An 18,068-nucleotide genomic window follows, 5' to 3' on the forward strand; every position below is an offset into this window, starting at 1 on the left:
GAGAATCATCACCAACATGAAAGGCGGTATATAAAGAAAAGAAAGACACCATGATACTGTATATACAAATATACATATAAACAGTATTTTTCTTGCTGGAAAAAGAGATGGAAAAAAAAAAAATCAGATCAATTCCACCGCTGGTACTTGGTCCCCATTTAACGATGACTCATACTCTTCTTATGCACATATCTACATTGTTGACCATTCAATTGCTCACAGGCGTGAGCAAGTTAAGACGTACTCATTCTAGAAAGGCAGACTAAAGCTAAATCCTATTTTAAAAAAAGTTGTCATGTCCCAACTCAACCGTTTTTAAATAGGAAATTAGGGAATTTAGTTTAAACAATTTAGAAAAACAATTTAGTTTTTTTAACAAGACCAGAGAGCAAGCTAATGTCTTACCTTGTGTTTCTTTCTTGTTGACGACATTATCAGCTTTGTGACGTTTCTGAAAACAAATAAATAAAAAATTTAATTAAAATAAATAATGAAATGAGCATATTCTGAAAAATGTAAGTAATTGTAGATAATTGTCTGGATTTTATAATTCTCTATAATTCTCTCTAAATCAGAAACCTGATTAATTCCAGTAAAATGAGTACAAACTATAACAATATAAAACTATAAAACTGTACCATGTGGATATAGCATAAAAGAAGAAGAGAATAGTCAGAAATGTTGGTCTCTGGGTTAGAGATTCTGAAAAACCCAAACATCCACAATAAAACTATATTGGCTTTTACAAGCACACGACTATTACTAGAATTTAAATGCAGCATGCATTAAACACAAAGTCATCAGAAAAACTAAAACACTAAATACAAAAAGAAAAATAGATTTATAGAAAATTACAAAAAAATCTATTTAACAAGAGTAACGTTTTACAGGTATAACGGTCAATAAAACTGAGCTTAAAGAGAAGAAAGGTCTGTTGAAGCACATTTTTCTGTCCCATATTACAAGAGCTGTTTGACCTGGTTTAAACAAGAACCACTTTAAGCATCTCTATCTCAGACAGTGAATGCGAATGAGCGTGGGCGATCGAAAAACACTGATTAGCCGCTAACAGCCTAACATATAAATCTGTGCTCTTGCCTCCAGTGCTCTCCGACTGCCTAATTACTCTCCTGGCCAACACTGGTAAAATACATTTGTCCAGAACGACTGGTTATATGCTGTGAGACTTATTTAGGACTTGATGTATTAAAAATAACGATGCCAAAAAACAACTGAATCAAAAGAAAATAGTCAATACAGAAAACAAAATGACTAAAACTTTACAAATAAAATGAAAACATTAGAATTTAAAAAAAAATAATAATATTAAAGGTCCCGTTCTTCGCAAGTTTTTCGAAGCTTTGATTATGTTTACAGTGAGCAATATAACATGAGTTCATGTTTCACGAGCATTTTTTACACAATTTATTATCTGTACACCACTGTTTTCTCCGTCCTAAAAACGGCCTGATGATTTTCTTGTTCTATGAAGTCCCTCCTTCAGAAACACGTAACGAGTTCTGATTGGGCCAGCGCTTCCCGTGTTGTGATTGGACAGCAGCTTAGCGCACTTTGCCCGGAAAGGTCCCGCCTCTTACCATAACGGGGAGATGCAAGCGCTGAATACGCGCTCCTCTCCACGTGAGAGAGCAACAAGACCACGCCCCCTATTTTGCGTGTTCTTGTGTGTGGAGGGTTAGTCAACAAACGGTTCTAGTGACGTCATTCCTGAAGGAAGTGCAGAGGTGTAGTCCAAACCGGCCGTTCACTGTAGGCTTTGAAAGGGAACTTCTGTTAAATAAAGTATCTCGCTTGGCATTGAACTTTATAATTTTACAGGTATTATTTATGCTCTAACAGCAACATTACACACTAACTAAAGTTTGAAAGATGGAATCGCGAAGAACAGGACCTTTAATAAATATAATTGCATCTCAGTACTCAATACTAAAATGACACGGATATATACATAATATATCTGTTTAAAACTAAAAAAATCTGTTGCTTATAAAAAAATAATTGCAGGCTGCCATTAAACCGACTGCCTTTTCATAATTTCCTTTCCCTCCATCCCTTCTTGCATCTCTCACGAATGTATATAATATTAAAAGGATCTGTGACAAATAGCCTCATTCATATTACTGGAGAGCTTATTGAGCAGCCCATGTCACATGACCGCCCTCCCCTAGGACTCTGCAGGAGAAAGAAAAAGTTCTCAGGTCTCACATCCCATTCATCATCCACATCAGCTCTGGTGCAGTGCTGGATAACTCATTCCTTCCCTTTCTCACACTCCCCTCGGTTTCCATCTTCCCTCACTCTTCCCTTCACCTCAACACAGAGCGGAGATCAGGCTCTGTGGAGGGAAGTTATGATTTAATTACTCATCTAATCTAACTGATGGCTTGACTTGCGAACATAGGAGCAAGAAGAAGGAATACGTAATAGTAAAACAAGGCCCCAAAGGAAAGTGTAGACAGCAGTTTGGGTCTGTGGTGAAATGCAGCGCCAAATCCCAGCTGGATTAGAGGAGTACAGTGGGGTGCAGCTGATAAGCAGGCCACGGTGTGGAGAGCACTGGCGCGTCACCTCTTTGTTAGACTCCGTCTTTGTTAGAGATGCCGGATTATGACGAGTTGCGGATTATAACAGAGCCTGCTGGCTTCTTTTGAAACTCGTATATAAAGACACATTAAGAACGCACAAAAAAAGTGACAAAACTACACAACTGTTAAAAGTTTGGGGACAGAAAGAATGACTTTTTATCAAAATTAACAATAAAAACATTTGATATCGACAAAAGATTTCCATTTCAATTAATTGTTGTTCTTTTGAAATGTTTTAGTCACCAAATCAGTATATTAGAATGAATAGTGGATAAAAATACAGTTATTATAGGAATAATTTACATTTTAAAACAGATGGAAAAGAACTAAAGTTATTTTAAATTGTAACACAATTTTACAAGACTACAGATTTTACTATTACAGATTTTGATCAAAACAGATGCAGCTTTGTTGAGCATTAAGAAAAACAAAACAACTTTTAAACCTATAGTGAACCTTTTTGAACCTAAAGCAAGATGAAACAAAATAATAGATTCAACATGGAAGGTTTTACAGAATGACCATGCGGCTTTTAATATCTGTAAAGGTAGACATTACTATAAAATAAAAAATTATGAAAAGCACCTTAAAATACTAGATTAAAGTGACTTTGCTCAAGAAAATCATGTCCTGTTTGAAAGCATCTGGTCACAGTCTACATCTGATGTATGGAAAACAAGCAGTGTGAACAACATTGAGCAAAATCTTCTCTTTCAAGTTTAAAAAGCCAGTAGTTCAGGTTAGGAACAATATGAGGTTGAGTAAATGATCATTTTAATTTTCTGGTGAACTTTTCCTTTAAATACAAAAACAAGCCATTAATATCTGACAAAGAAAAACTAGTACTATCCCTTTTCTAGCCTTATGGGATGCCTCTAAAATACTAGATTGTTTTTACTTGAAGGTAAAAGAAGGAAAAGGTCATCTGACCATTCACAGCGGAGCGGTCCATGACAGCAGAATGGCAAATTTACCAAATGACCTTCGTTTCCAGAGCTAGTCTTGACCTCTCAGATTTGAATAACACATCAGAGACCCATATAAAACGCTGAGCTGGTTATTCTGACCACAGCATCCAGCGTGATGTGATCGGATGGCTGTCCAGAGAGAGAGAGGGGAGAGCAGGCTCTGATTTCAGGGTCACAGCACTACGGTGGATCCACTTGGGTTGGTGGTTGTATCTCAGTATTTACTCCTCTAAATTTCTATATAAAAATGTCTTGGAATTTATTTACATGCCAAATGAGACAATACTTCAGGTCAGGGGAAAAAAAACAAGGAAAGCTTATTGACTGGAAAGTGTTTCAGCTAATGGGAGGGAGATCCATTCTGCCATGGACGTGATCACTAGAGAGTGAGATTGAATTACCAGGAAATTTAAAGTAGGTAAACCTGAACATAGTCTAAAAACTGACTCAGATAATATAACAGCTGCGAATAAAACCTACAGCAAGCATAACTAGAGAAGAGCATAGTTCTCTTTCACGAATCACTCAACTGCAAACAATAAAAGATAATTAAGAATAAAAAGGTGAAAAAGGTGAGTGATATAAAAAAACAACAGTATTTGTATTTCAATTTTTATTAAATCTGCATGACATACTACTGATTTGTGTGAGTTTAAGGCAGGGATATATATATATATATATATATATATATATATATATATATATATATATATATATATATATATATATATATATATATAACATTATCATTAACATATTAGAATGATTTATGATGTGACACTGAAGTAATGGTGCTGAAAATTCAGCCATCGCAATTAAAATAGAAAAGTTATTTTAAATTGTAATATTTTCTCTCACAATAATACCGTTTTACTGTCTTGCTGAGCTTAAGAGACTTAAGGAAACATTTAAAACTCTTAAGACCCCAAACTTTTGTTTATTTTGTGTCTACTAATCTATTTAATATTCCTATTAATTTCAGAGTAGTCAATTTACTTAGTTACAATACCGATTTCTTTTGAGTGGCCAGAGAAAAATGATTTTTGCAGCCAGATGGTGGTTACAACATCTGCAAGCTAACTGGGTCATGCTAACCCTAGCTAACTCTTGACCTCTTGGACATGATTGGATCTATTTGGTTTCGTTCTGCTGGACATCAAGATATGAAAATCCAGCTTTGCCATCACAAAAAAACAAACAAACATTAAAAATAGATTAAAATAGGTAAGTCATCTTAAACTGTAATAACATTTCACAATATCTATAAATAACATTTCTAAATTATTCATCGTCTTTTACTGTATTTTTGATCAAATAACTGGGGATCATTAAAAAAATATTAGAATCTTAAAAACATTAGCAAAAGTTTGGTGGTAATATTTTTAGGTGTACATTTGTTAACAGAATAACATCACAGTGAATGGGATCAAAAAGTTTGAGACCAACAAAATAGCATTTAAGCTGCATTACTTTGCAAATGATGACTTAAAATTAATATAATATACATATATTTTGTAATAATATACATTTAATTTGTCCCTCTTATGCTGTAATAGCAGCACTCAACAAATTCAAGTACAACCTGATGATCATGTTCTCCAGCATGATTTAAGATAATCCAAAGAGCATCTTGAGCTCTAGTGGACGTAAGAACATCTGACCATCTGTATAAAGTGTAACATCACAAATGTTTTAATGCGCTCACCAGGTCTTCTATAATCTCCTTCACCGCGGCCACCACCAGGATGAAGAGTAACGGCACCAGTGTTGTCCATCGCCCTGTCGGTGACACATCAGGGATTTGCTGTCGAGAAAAAAAATAAAATGTCAACATGAATTCCAGTCTTTAATCCCTCCCTCCACAGGAGAAAAATCAAAACACGGACATTCACATGATATACAAACCCTGTCAGTCACCTACAGGGCATAAATACAAACACATTAATTAAAGCCTTGCAGAGACCTCATGAGAAACTCTCAGGGGGGGGGTTGATAAACGGTTCTCGTTTTGTTCTCCAGGAATCATAACACAGCCTGAGAGTCTACATCCTGGTGGTATGTGTCTTCATCACCGGGAGGTCAAGAAAGCAACCTAAGGGAATGGCAATAACCATCAGAAAGTCAGCAGCAGTGACTCTGATTGATGTTTAGAAGTCGACATGTGACATAGCCATCTACCCTGCTGAAGAGATCAGCTTTGACCTGCATGCATTTCCAGACTGGTCCAGGCTGGTTAGGTGGATAGGACCCACAAGCTTGTATATAATTCACACCTCAAGAACTTGATTAAACTTCTACAATTTCTCATCTGGTTTTGGCAAAACTCACAGAGATTACATATCAAGAAGCGGATCGTCTTTGGAAAGTGTCCCTATCGGATAAAGTGCCAGAGCTGTGACAGGTTCAGAAAGAGGCCGAGAATGCAGAGATATACAATAGGAAACCTGAAACGGATTCCTTTTAACCTGATGCCAACACACTTTCCCCTCTGTGTTACATTTCACTTAAACGAGAGTACACGCACAGCCAAACCACAGTGACGTAGAAAACTAGAGCAGCCGATCATCACGGAACCTTGGTGTCAGCATCAAAATGTCTCGTTGATTATGATGGCATGTCCAGAAGAAGCAGTGTGATGAAAGTGAGCAGTTTTGATGAAACAGCATCCATGAGCATCAGATGGTCACCTTGGCCCCCTTATTGCCACAACAAACCCATCCCTGCTGTTTTTCCCTGCTCACAGTAGTATGCCTGAGCATTCAAGGTCACTGCATTGACAGCGAAGTAATGAAGATACACCGAACCTGCGCTTCGAAACCACCCGACTCTCTTTGTTTTACTCTCCTTTCTCGCGGTTTCTCTCCTTTATTCATCTTGCTTTCCCCCCAGGTCATCGATTCAGCTTTCTTAAAAAAAAAGAGGCATTTATTTAATGTGCAGCGCATCCACAGGGTCACGCCGGATGGCTTGGTGGTGGATTCGCTGTCCCTTCTGTCTCTAAAAGAACAGCACGTTTATAGCACCCTGGAGCCTTTGGCGACTGCACCGTCTGGTAATTACACAGATGCTGAAGCAGTGGAGCCAAAATCTGTTAAAGTTTCAAAAGCAATCAATTCAATACACTTCCATTCAGAAAGTTTGGGGTCAGTAAGAGGTTTTTAATGTCTATTATTCTCTCCAAGGCTGCAAGGCTCACCCTGGGATACTTTGAAGCATAGAAAGTTAAGCATTTATTGGGAAAAGACATTATAAACGTCTTTCACTTTAGAGCAATTTAAAGGTCCTATGGCATGGATTTTTATTATTATTTTATAATGTTTCCTGATGTGTACTTATGTTTTGATGTAAAACCATATTAACAATATTTCATAATTTAGAAATAAAAGGCATTTTTTTCTATACTTTTCTATACTTTTTCCTTCTGGCTTGAATGCTCTGTTTCAAGAGGTGTGTCTGCTGTGAGTCTTCAGTGAAAACACACATTGTTGTGACTGGCTGACATCTTTGCATTTGAAATGAGATTATGTGGCGGATGGGGCGTGGTTTAGTCATGCGCGAGCAGCAGCTGCAGCCCTGCCAGTCGAGAGTGACACGGAGTTGGGGAAAGATTGCTGAGAAAGTGTTATTGTACCGAGTTGTTGACAGTTTTGAATAAACATGAGTAAACTTCGCAACATTATTTCTCTCACAAAAAACTTTCACCACAACCAACATCATACACGACATCGACATGAATACAGTAAGAGCTTCTGTTAACAGCGTCATTCAAACGGCAGTTTGGACAAGTGTGCACTGCAGATATACATGTGATTGACAGACCCGAACATTATAAAGAGTGTTATTTAATCGCTCTGTAGTTTAATAATATAAATAACAAATTTGTTTCATGCTACTAACAGAAACGACGTGAAGTTGATCATTTTAGTCACTGACTTGATTCACTGATTCATCAAGACGGCTAGCGGCGGGACTGACAGTATTAGAGGGTTAGTTCACCCAAAAATGAAATTTATGTCATTAGTAACTCACCCTAATTTTGTTCCACACCCGTAAGATCTCCGTTTATCTTCAGAAGACAGTTTAAGATATTTCATATTTAGTCCAACAGCGTATCTAAGTGTATGCACACTATACTCTCCATGTCCAGAAAGGGAATAAAAACATCATCAGAGTAGTCCATGTGTGACATCAATTAGTTCATTAGTAGCTCTTGAAGCATCGAAAATACATTTTTGTCCAAAAATAACAAAAACAACGACTTTATTCAGCATTGTCTTCTCTTCCGCGTTTGTTTTCAAACCAAGATTTAAACCATCCAGCTCGTCGGGAGCAGCTGGGGTTAGGTGTCTTGCTCATGACACTTAGACACTTGGTCAGGTGGAACCGGGGATCGAACCACCAACCTTCCGGTTTGTAGACAATCTACATGAACCACTGAGCCACTGCCGCCCCAGTGAGGAATTGTAAAAGTGAGGAATTGTACCTCACTTTTAGCATTATAATTATTTTACCCGCGCCCGAAAGAGAATGAGACTGTGCCGCTGCATGTCATGCCCTAAAGCTCTCACGACAGGCGCGCATCTTTGTGTCGTCAGCATGTGATCGGTTTATGAGATCTGCCTTTTTAGAGACCGCCGATGAATCATCCCAAAGCGATTATCGGCCGATTGAGATCGGTTGCCCCCCTAGTTTTTACCAGCCACTTTCTTGTTTTTAACCGACAATGTGTAACTGCATGTGAAAATTAATACTACAAGTTCTACAATAGGCCTACTTAAGCAGTTTTTTTAATCTCAAGTATCAATGAAATACTGACATTTTCTCTTTCTCTCTTATACACACACAAACCATGAACTGATATGCATTTCATTAAATGAGTAGGGCTCTGTACGTTCTTTTTTTTACCTGGATGTGGCATTTGGATGATTCGTGGTCTTTTATGGCTTCCAGTTTTAGGTTTTTAGTCCCAACAATGAAACTATTCGTTTTTGCATCCTCTGAAGCGTGTTAACGACATACCGAGCAGAACATTGTCAGTAGGGATGCACCGAAATCAAAATTCTTGGCCGAAAAAGAGGAAACCAAGGACGAAAACCAAAACACTTAAAGAAATAATAATAATAATTAAACTTACGAAAGCTATTCAGTCAAGAGCAGTGAGTGATGTCTATCTTTTATTTGGTATTAAACAGACAGCAGTAAAGGCTACTGCCTCTTTAAGACCTAATGCAAGAGCGCGACATCTTACTCGACAGTATACAGTTCACTTAAGGCATATTCAGACTATGTCTGCTAGGATACTTATCAAGATGGACATGTTGACACTTCTTGTGCGAGTTTGTCCGTTTAAGCACAAGACTTGAAAGATAACTCAATATCTGCGCGCTGTGAGACGTGTGCGCGCTTCCGGATGACAGAGACAGATTTCTCATTCGCGTCTTCTGGCTCTCCGGATGACGATGGCTAAAATGACTGGTCATATTCGAACATAAGGCAGCACTCGCATGCATTGAACAAAGTTTACAAAGAGGTGAAACAGTATGCTATTTTTATTTACCCGCCACAACTCAAAATCACCCGCATTTGGCTGGTGGAGGGTGCTAATTTCCATCTCTGGTAACTGGCCATTAACATGTCAACAACTTTTAAAACAGTTATCCAGCCATAACATTAGTGCCCCTTGTGGCAGGCATGGCATTATGAACTGCAGTCTGAAACCATTTTAAATGCAACTGACCTTGTGTTGCTAGTAACATGTGTTCACGCCTGTAATGTAATGCACTATAACAGTGAGGTTTTCACACTAGGTTTTTGATTAATTGGTCTGAACCAGAGCTCGATTTCACTCTGCTCTCCTCCATTCCTATCAGTCCTATATACTTAAGAAACCCAGTATCTGATCACAGCAGATTCACTGACAGATGTCTATCTGAGACTGCGAGAGCTGACAGTCCTAATATCTCCTGCTTGTCATCAATACTCCTCCCCTGAAGGAATGACATTGTAGTCTTACCTGCAGAAGTGCGATGAAGAGGAAGAAGGAGTTGGCTGCTCTTCTGAACTGAGAGTACAGGAAGCGAGGCAGGAACGTAAGAACGTTGTACTTCGCAGTGCTGTAGGAGATAAAGAAAAGAGCGGAGGAAATGACAAAGGTGGTTACATTCCAACAATGACCACAATATCTGCAGACTGGGCTGACATATTTTATTTATCATCCATTATGTTTTCATATTTTCCTTTTTCTCATGTTTTAGTTGGTCGCTATTATACCATGAAAAGTGATATTGATTGACAGACTGAATAAAACTTTTCCCCAGGCCAAACCCAGTTTCAATGCAGCCCAAGACACAAGCACAAATACACAGTGAGTGATGAAGAGAGGCAGTTAATGACCCTAAAGAACAGCTAAGTTTGACGAGAAGAGAGAGAGACTGGGCTGTTAAGAGCTCTTGAGTTTGAGTGAACTATGGTGGGAGCTTGCCAGAGCCTCCATCTCTTAGACTGCCGACTGATTTACGCTCACATTAGGCTCAAGACAGCGAAGCCACTTTAAACTGAGATAAACGTCCCACTCTGAACCCTGACACCTACCTCTTTATCCACCCACTTTCCAAAAGAACGATCCACCAAGAAACACTCATTCAACACATGCTCAAAATATTGGTATTTAAATGTATTCACCAATGATTCATATAATAACATATAAAACCAAAACAAAATACAATATTCTCAGAACACCAAGAAAAATGATCAAAATAATAGTATTTTTTATTAGTTATATATTATAAAATATATTATACCATGTATAAATATGTATGTATTTGAATACACAAACTTAAGAGAAATGTTATATTTAATTACTTATTTTCCATAATGTAATGATAAAAATTAAACTTTCATATATTTTCGATTCATTGCACACCAACTGAAATATTTCAGGTCTTTAATTGTTTTAATACTGATGATTTTGGCATACAGCTCATGAAAACCATAAATTCCTATCTCAAAAAATTAGCATATTTCATCCGACCAATAAAAGAAAAGTGGTTTTAATACAAAAAAAGTCAACCTTCAAATAATTATGTTCAGTTATGTACTCAATACTTGGTCGGGAATCCTTTTGCAGCTCATCCAGAGTGTTGGGTCTTGAGTCTCTTTCTGTGTCTCTTCTGTGACCCAAGACAGGTCCCCACTTTTCAAAAGGCTTATAAATCATAGAGTTTTTTTTGAGAAAGTAAATATGCAGAATACTTCCTGTCCTCACATTTCATGAGTGTGTAATATATATAAAAAATATACACGCACGCACGCACACAAGCACGCAAGCACACACTGGAGAGACTGACAGTCTGTGAGTGAAAAGTGATACGTGTCCTCTCAACTGCCTCTACGTTTCACTGATCCGGTCTTCAAAGAGATCCTTATCAGTCCACGGCACACGGCACACCGTAGCACTGCAATTAGCAGCACTGTACGGGATGGAAAGTTCTGTCAGGGGCCTGTCGTTCTCGCTTTTCTCTGCTTTCTCTTGGCTAGTTTTCAGCTTCTGATCAGTGTAGTTGCGTGCGTCAGGTGGCTTACAGAAGCTAGAGCTCTTACTGTTCTTCAGATAAATGACACACATTTCCAGGTTGCTGGGCAACTCAAATTAATGGAGGAGAGCAAGGGTGAAGAGTGAGATCTCCATCTGTCCTCACTCAATAAAGCATACTGAATTTATTTATTTTTTAAATCAGTATCTAGGGGAAACAGGAGACAATTAAGGTGTTTCGAGAAAAATTTTGTAACTGCACAGCAACGGTATCAGAAGATTTGGACCTGCAAGCACCATTCTGTTTTATAGTTGTTGGGGTTGGGGTTATTGTTACTATTGTTAAATCATAAATTAATACTCCATAATCAGTATATGAAGTTCTTCAGAACCTTTCAAAAATGCTACTGTCAGTGGTTACTAATACAGTTTATATAAAGGATTAGTCCACTTTAAAATGAACATTACCCCAAGATTTCCTCACCCTCAAGCCACATCAAGTGTATATGAAAATAAAGACTCGCAAACCAGTCTAAAAGGAAGAGGGGTTACAAAGAATTTAATTTGAAAAAATATTAACAAATGCTTTACCTAAACAAATACAACCTTCTGGTGTTTAGAATATAGTATACATGCCAAGTGGTATTAAATTACACCTCAAACAAACATTCACATATCACCTAACACAGGATGTTTTTATCCAACAAAAAATAACACTTTTGCTTTTCGCACTGTGTGCCTTCGACAAAACGGCAAGTTGATGCGTTTGCAAACAAACCACCGCCAACAAAAGCCACAACCTTTGCTCCATAAAAATGATTAAACAGCACGTGGTTAAACCCTGGGGTGCATTTTGATTAGCGGTTACACTAGTCACCCTAGTGACTGCCTGATGAGCCAACATCCCGAAGCCCTCTTGTGCGATACATGTTTGTTTAAAAGCATGATGAAGCCAAGTAGTGGTAAACGAGCTGAGCGTTCAGGCTAAGCAGCTGGCTGAGGTCTAGAAGCAGACCTAGATCTGGTTTCTGGGGTCGTGTAGAGGAAATGAGAGGAGAGACGCAGGTTGGCTCTCTCTGCTCCTTTGTGTGAACGCTATTTGCTGGTATGTCATGTTAAGATTACGACCTCCACCAAAATATTCATAATTGTTTTTAAAGGATTATTTCACTTTAAAATAATTTGTTCTGATGATTTACTCACCCTGAAGCCATCTTAGGTGTATGTGATACTCTTTTTTTCTGATGAACACAATCAGAGTAATATAAATAAGTGTCCTGATGATTCCCAGCTTTATAATGGCAGTAAACGTGGCTCACAAATTTGAACCTCAAAAAAGCACATCCATCCTAATCATTCTCTCCTACTGTCTGTACTCATATACTGCATTTAAATACATCAGAGTTCCCAATAACACTGTTCTCATTTACAATATTTTTCTGTTTCTGTTGTCAAACAATGAAACCATAATGAAATTGTGACCATGGCCCATCATGGCCACAGATATATACATGTAGATGACACATTCAACCGCATATTATATATGCATATATATATATGCCTGTTACGATAATCAGTATGTCGACTCATCGCACGACATATGGACATGACCTTGATCCTTTTTTGGTGACGCCATATATTGCCCATTAGGTTTACCCTCCATCATCTTTCAGACCTTCATACACAGAGCGGACACCAACAGGTGAAAAGAAGGCATTATTCAAAGCGTTATAGTGTTTTCCTGACAACTACAGACAGTTTGAAAGAAGAAGTCCAAATGCACTCGGTTTTCATAGCCGCAATATTGAAGTACAAATATAAACAGCAACTGATCTATATAAATCATCATTATCGTGACAGGCTTTTTTATATGATTAAGACTATTAACCAGCAGTCGTTTCCAAGCTGCTGCAGCGGCTCTGCACTAAAATCCAGATTTATAAATCAAGTCTTCATAAATCATTATCAAGTGATTTTATACATATCTGACAAAATTACCATAGATATAAGATAAAGCCAATATATTTTATATTTTAAGTAAAATGATCACTCCGAGAACAGTTAGCAACAGCCAGTGCAAACCTTCTTTTGGTGTTAAAAGAAACTACTGTTAAGAATTACTAAAGACATGTAGTGAAAAATTTGCACTGAAAAGGCATGGACACAGATATGTTTGTGGCTGCCCTTATTGCATATGCATGAGTAGGAGTTTTCTTTTCAGACGCAAAATGTATGGGAGGGGAGTATTTCAATGGATTTTAATATTTAAATTATTTACCGCCCAAAAAAAGCATGTCTTAAGTTAAACTGGTAAATTGCGGTGGTCATTACGGAAATGTAATTGAAATCAAATTTTCCACTCCATCTGAGTTTTTTTTTGTAATGCACTCACGCCAATTTGTCTTTAGTAAATCTGGCCCATAATATCTTTTTTTTTTTTTCTGAAAGCCGGACAGCATTTTTGTGAAATGGAAATATTTTGTAACATTATAAATGGTATTTACTGTCACTGTGTTACTGGGTTGTTACTATGCCCCTGTTTTAAAAAAATGTTTTTAAAAAACAATCAAAGTAAATCCATATAGGACAAGTAAATAATTAGTCGATTCCAAGCACACAATGTTTTTTGCCCAACATTTAAAAAAATGTTTTTATATTGAAATGTTGTAATCTAGTTATTCATTTTGAAGCTGTGTGGTTCGGTTCAAGGTTCTTTATTGAACATTTTAAATGCCTGGGCGAAAAATTAAATGGAAATACAAATACTTTCAGAAGGAACGCCACAGTTAAAGTAGGTGGTCACAATTACGGTTTGTGTAAACACCTTCTAAATTGCAGACTTCTTGTTTTACTGAAGGAACACAACACACATTTTTATGCTATATTAAGTGTCACTGTTTCTTGGCGAACAAATTCACCAGGAAATGAAAATGATACCCTGACCTTTGCGTGTGATCTTTCTAAATGAACACCTACTAATTACATGCAAAATGTCACAGAAGCCCATTACAACCAAAACAGGTTTTCTATTTGTGGCTGCTTACATGTCTGAAATACATACACAAGCAATCAGGACTTCCCAGTAGCTAATGCTGCATGAATGAAAACATTAACCTGGTCTGACAGTGGAGCCAACCGTTAAAAGCTACTGTTTTATCTACCGCCCTCTATATACGGTGAAGCTCTGAGTACTGATAAACAGTCCAGACCTGAGACAGCAAGACCCAGTGTTGTTATTCACTGCAATAATCTGACTCCAGTATTATAAGTGAGTGATTATCCTGATTATGGGAGTGAGACTGCAGTGGCTGTTTTGATCACTAGATGGAACTATCAAATAGATGCTTTTGTGTTTCAATACTAAAGATCTGCTACCTGAGAGTGACATCTCTACTGAATGACTGCTCTCTCACCGCAGGATGGAGAAAAAACACACTAAGCAACAACGTGTATAAATGTTAAGAGGACAGAGCATGTTAAGTAAATTCACATGAGACTCAAAAACTATTTGTTCAAAAGAATCACAATTTTGGCAAACTATCTATTTGACGTAGTACAACATGCAATTTGACATATATCACATATTAACCACAATACCTAACTCCTACCTCCTCTCTGTCTGCCAAACGTCACCTTAGCAATCACTATGAGTCCTTGGACACTGAGTCTTTGTGGCGGCTGGCAAATAGCAACACTACCTCTTTGTCAAATACAGCTCAGTAGTTTTAATATGGTACTTTACTTGTATAGTTCCTTCCTACTCACTGGCAGTACAGTCTGTTCAACAGCCTTATTAGACTTTCACTTTTTCTTCGATATTAAATATGAACTCCGTTCTGAAACTTACAAAAGTGAAACAACAGCATCACTCAAAGAAAGATTTTCTTAATGTTTATGAAAGAAGTCTCTTACGCCAACAAGGCTGCATTTATTTGATAAAACAAGTACAGTAAAGACAGAAATATTGGGAAATATTACAATTTAAGATAACCATTTTCAATTTTAATATATTTTAAAATGCAGGTTACAAAGCTGAATTTTCTGGATCATTATTCCAATCTTCAGTGTCACATGATCCTTCAGAAATAATTCTAATGCGTCAGTTTGGTGCTTAAAGGAACACTCCACTTTTTTTGAAAATAGGCTCATTTTCCATGTCCCTTTGAGTTAAACAGTTGAGTTTTACCCTTTTTGAATCCATTCAGCCAATCTCTGTATCTGGCAGTAGCACTTTTAGCATAGCTTAGCATACTTCATTGAATCATATAGGTCCATTAGCATCAGTGATCAAAAAAATGACTTTTAATACTTTTCCTATTTAAACATTGACTATTCTATAGTTATATCGTGTACTAAGACCAACGAAAAAGGAAAACTTTCTATGTTTTAGACCATTATAGCTAGGAACTTATTTCTCATTCCGGCATAGGAACTTTGCGGTCGTCATTGGTGCAGCGGCGCAATGATATTACACAGCGCCTTCTTCTGTCAACATAAACAGCATGACGATCTGCTTGCTCAGAGAGTGTGCGTTGTAACCATGGAGACGTTTGACGTTTGATTCAGAAGATATTTACTTTGGTGCAGATCCCGAACCGTATCTATTTGAACCAGAATAACAGTTACACTGAAGACGAGCTTTTGAAATGTGAAAGAGAAAGGCTGAACAGACTGTGGCAGAAGGGCCAAGGAGAGCAGATTCAAACTGGTGAGTCAGAGAAGAGTCAAAATTCAAGGATAAATGGTCTGACATGGATTCGGTCTGCCGACCGTTTGATTTTGACTAACTGTTAACGTAATATGTGAATGAAATATGCTAAGACTGCTTATTATGAAGACAGAGAGAGTGTGCACTCTCCGTTGTTTCTGTGGCCACCAAATGATTTTCAATGCATGAGACACGCTCCGAAGCCTTGGAACAGAACATAACATCACTAACGTAGTATTTTGTACCATAGAAACTGTAAATAAATAATACCGGCAATTAAACATTCTATTACTCAAAACTATACACTACCTCACCAGAATGCTAAAAATAAAACTACTAACGTTATATACTGTATAAACCAAATGGCCGCGCAAAACCCCCACGCTTAGCGATTTCATTCACAGGTTAGTTAGCTAAAGACAACATCAGTGCTTCTCAATCTGGTCGTTCAAGCTAACTAAAATATAATAATGTAACACTTACAGCCAGGGGGGATGATACACTTCGCCCTGTCTGGCCAGATCCTTTAGATGCCGTACTGTGGTAACGCTGTCCATGTTTTCCAAATAGTCATCTGGTCCCAAATGCTTTGAGCAAACACGCAGTTTCTTATTTGAATATAACGTTACCGGTGTTTTGATATCTATGGTTCAGAGCAGTAAACCACTGATTCTTTCATTACTTGATTTTCGTTGGTCTGTGAAACATGATGGTAGTAGTATACACCTTCGACTCACTATCACAGCTCTTTACGACACACAGAACCATATGGTTAATCGCACAGTAAATCCACTACATAATTTGCCGGCTGCAACGACACAAACTTAGTGCCGGTCGTATTGGAAGTTACCTATCTGAGGAATACTTTCAGGTGCTGCGTTATATCATCGCGCCGCTGAACCCATGGTACGACCGCAAAGATCCATAATTCTCACGCAGGAATGAAAAATCTAAATCGGTATAAAAATCTAAACTTTTAATTTTTCGTTGGTCTTAGTACACGATGTAACTACAGATGAGTCAAGTTTTAATCAGGAAAAATATTATCTTTGAAAAAATAAAGTCTTTGGTCATTTTTGATCACTGATGCTAATGGACCTAAATGATTCAATTATGTATGCTAAGCTATGCTAAAAGTGCTACCGCCAGATACAGAGATCGGCTGAATGGATTCAAAAACGGTGAAACTCAACTGTTTAACTCTAAGGGACATGGAAAATGAGCCTATTTTCAAAAAAAGGGAAGTTTTCCTTTAAGAAATTGTTACTATTATGTTGAAAATAGCGGTGCTAAATGTTTTGCGGAAACGGTGATACATTTTTTTATGTTTAAGAACAGTTTATAACAAAAATGTCTTTACTGTCAATTTATATCAATTTAATGGATCATTGCTGAATAAAAAGTATTGTGTTCACAAAAATGAACACCACAAATAACTACTAGGTAAAATATATTTTTAAAATACACAACTCTCAGAAGCACAGGTGTGAGTGTGACTTTACCTGACACGATTATTGCAGAATTTGGTAAACTGGGGCTGATTGAGGAATATTAGCCTGGAATCTTCCTGGTCTGCTAGAGAAGTCTTCTCTGAAGTGTCTTCCGTCTTTTCATAACCTGAGATAAGGAAAAGAGGAAAATACAGAGAGGAATAAAGTCAAATGCAAAATAAAGGATGCAAAAAAGGGGCATGTCACTTTAATGAAATATTAGCTTGTGTTTTATAAAAAGCCATGGCTATTCATACTATGAAGCTTAGATCTCCCAGCCAGTGAAAACAAATCACCTTTAACAAGATTACATTAAAGATTATATCTTTAACAAGACTCAGAGAAACTTAAGACTTGACCTATAACGTCCAGCTGAAGCTTTTCTGCAATATGTGATTCTTATGGAGTAGCTTAGCTGCTGACATAAAGATGGACATACAAAACTCATATTAAAGGAAAAAAAATGCAATGCATCTATACAATTTTTTTGAATAAATGCGTGTATAACTAATAAAAACAAACAAACAAATATGTGTGTATAGTTATTGTGGTCCCTAGAGTCACTCAATTCAGATATCCAAGTAGATTAAGTCATTATTAGGGCTGGTGACAGCCAGTGGAAAAAGAAATGTGTGACATTACAGGCACACTGAGCCCAAGGGAACATGGGTGCCTGCAGGCGAATCAATTTGAGCAGATGAATGAAAGAAGGGCAGCTCAAATTGATTTGCCTCCAGGCATCCAGGCACACACACACACACACAC

The 18,068-nt window shown here is 37.4% G+C and overlaps 1 protein-coding gene across 6 annotated transcripts in view; it reads right to left on the minus strand.

Moving 5' to 3' along the window:
* atp8a1 (ATPase phospholipid transporting 8A1) overlaps positions 1-18,068 on the minus strand; it is a 158,570-nt gene that overhangs the window by 106,251 nt on the left and 34,251 nt on the right. For all 6 annotated transcript variants that reach the window (XM_067457301.1, XM_067457302.1, XM_067457299.1 and 3 more), the window contains exons 2-5: positions 17,316-17,430; positions 9,588-9,687; positions 5,280-5,378; positions 406-451 (exon numbers count right to left, since the gene is read on the minus strand). In XM_067457301.1, the coding sequence (XP_067313402.1) occupies positions 406-451; positions 5,280-5,378; positions 9,588-9,687; positions 17,316-17,430 (360 nt within the window). The remainder of the gene's footprint in view (positions 1-405; positions 452-5,279; positions 5,379-9,587; positions 9,688-17,315; positions 17,431-18,068) is intronic.

The sequence above is a fragment of the Pseudorasbora parva genome, chromosome 11 (genome assembly GCF_024679245.1).
Source record: "Pseudorasbora parva isolate DD20220531a chromosome 11, ASM2467924v1, whole genome shotgun sequence".
In the NCBI taxonomy this organism is placed as follows: domain Eukaryota; kingdom Metazoa; phylum Chordata; class Actinopteri; order Cypriniformes; family Gobionidae; genus Pseudorasbora; species Pseudorasbora parva.